The 1,343-nt window shown below is 68.2% G+C and overlaps 1 protein-coding gene across 1 annotated transcript in view; it reads left to right on the top strand.

The window, feature by feature from the left end:
* GH1 (growth hormone 1) overlaps positions 1 to 710 on the top strand; it is a 1,367-nt gene extending 657 nt beyond the window's left edge. The window contains exons 3-4 of the mRNA XM_008049375.1: positions 87 to 248; positions 510 to 710. Coding sequence (XP_008047566.1) covers positions 87 to 248; positions 510 to 710 — 363 coding nt within the window. The remainder of the gene's footprint in view (positions 1 to 86; positions 249 to 509) is intronic.
* Positions 711 to 1,343: the final 633 nt, after the last annotated feature.

Below are 1,343 nucleotides of genomic sequence, written 5' to 3'. Positions count from 1 at the left end.
CGGCGCGGGCTATCCCCGGGAGGGGGCGGGCCGCCCTCCCTCGCCCCCAGACGCAGCCTGGTGCCCACCCACCAGCCTTCCCGCAGGACTTGGAGCTGCTGCGCTTCTCACTGCTGCTGATCCAGTCCTGGCTCGGGCCCGTGCAGTTCCTCAGCCGGGTCTTCAGCAACAGCCTGGTGTTCGGCACCTCGGACGGCGTCTACGAGAAGCTCAAGGACCTGGAGGAGGGGCTGCAGGTCCTGATGCAGGTGGGGAGAGGGTGACGCAGAGGCGCCCAGGCCCGATGCGGGCGGGGGCGGCCTGAGGGGGAAACGGGTGCCTCTGGGCCTGCAGGCCCCGAAGTGAGGGCGGGTGGCCGGAGGCGGGAGCAGGCGTCTCCCGGAGTGTGGGGCCTCCGTGCTCCTCAAGCCCCTCGGAGGGGCCGCGCCCAGCCTGAAAGGGAGGAGGAAGCCAGCGGTGGGGGCAGGGGCCCGCCCAGCACGTGGCCTGTCCCCCTCCCCGCGGTGCAGGAGCTGGAGGGCAGTGGCCCCCGCGTGGGGCCGGTCCTCAGGCAGACCTACGACAAGTTCGACACCAACCTGAGCAGTGACACCGCGCTGCTGAAGAACTACGGGCTGCTGTCCTGCTTCAAGAAGGACCTGCACAAGGCCGAGACTTACCTGCGCGTCATTAAGTGTCGCCGTGTCGGGGAGCACGGCTGCGCCTTCTAGCTGCCCGGCCCTCTCCGGAAGGTGCCGCTCTGGCGCCCACCGCCCTTTCCTAATAAAATCGAGTCGCATCATGTTGTCTGACCAGTGTCTTTCTAGGATGGGTGGAGGGGCAGGGTGGGGAAGGCGGCCTGGAGGGATCCTGCAGGGTCACCAGGAGCCGGGCTGCGGGGATAGAGGCGCCCTGGCTCTTCCTGGCCAGAGGGGAGCGGACAGACCCTCGGGCCATCACACGCAAAGTCCACGCCCAGGCCAGGGGGCCCAGCTTGGCGCGTGCTCGCTCACAGCAAGGGCATGGGTCGCCCCCCAAAGTACGTGGAGGTGCTTCTCCCTCCCCACAAGCAAGCCCAGGCTCTGAGAGCGGGAAGAGATGAAAGCCAGAAGGGAGGTGGCCCGAGAAGAGGAAGTGCGTAGGACTCTGTGGGTGCTGCAGTTCTCAGGGGACACTCATTGGGCCCGCCTCCGGGGAGGTGAGAAGGCGGGGCAGTGAGTGTGGGCCGCACAGAGGGGCGTGTTGGGATTGGCGTCGGGGGAGGTAGAAGGGAGGTTCTGCCCCGGGGGCCACACAGACAATCACATGGCACCGAGAAGTGGGCGCTGGGAGGAGTCGTGGCGACACCACCTCGAAGCCCGGGC

Source organism: Carlito syrichta, unplaced genomic scaffold (genome assembly GCF_000164805.1).
Source record: "Carlito syrichta isolate Samal-C Ts95f unplaced genomic scaffold, Tarsius_syrichta-2.0.1 Scaffold134219, whole genome shotgun sequence".
NCBI classification, from domain to species: domain Eukaryota; kingdom Metazoa; phylum Chordata; class Mammalia; order Primates; family Tarsiidae; genus Carlito; species Carlito syrichta.
This window is presented reverse-complemented; position numbering and strand designations above follow the sequence as displayed.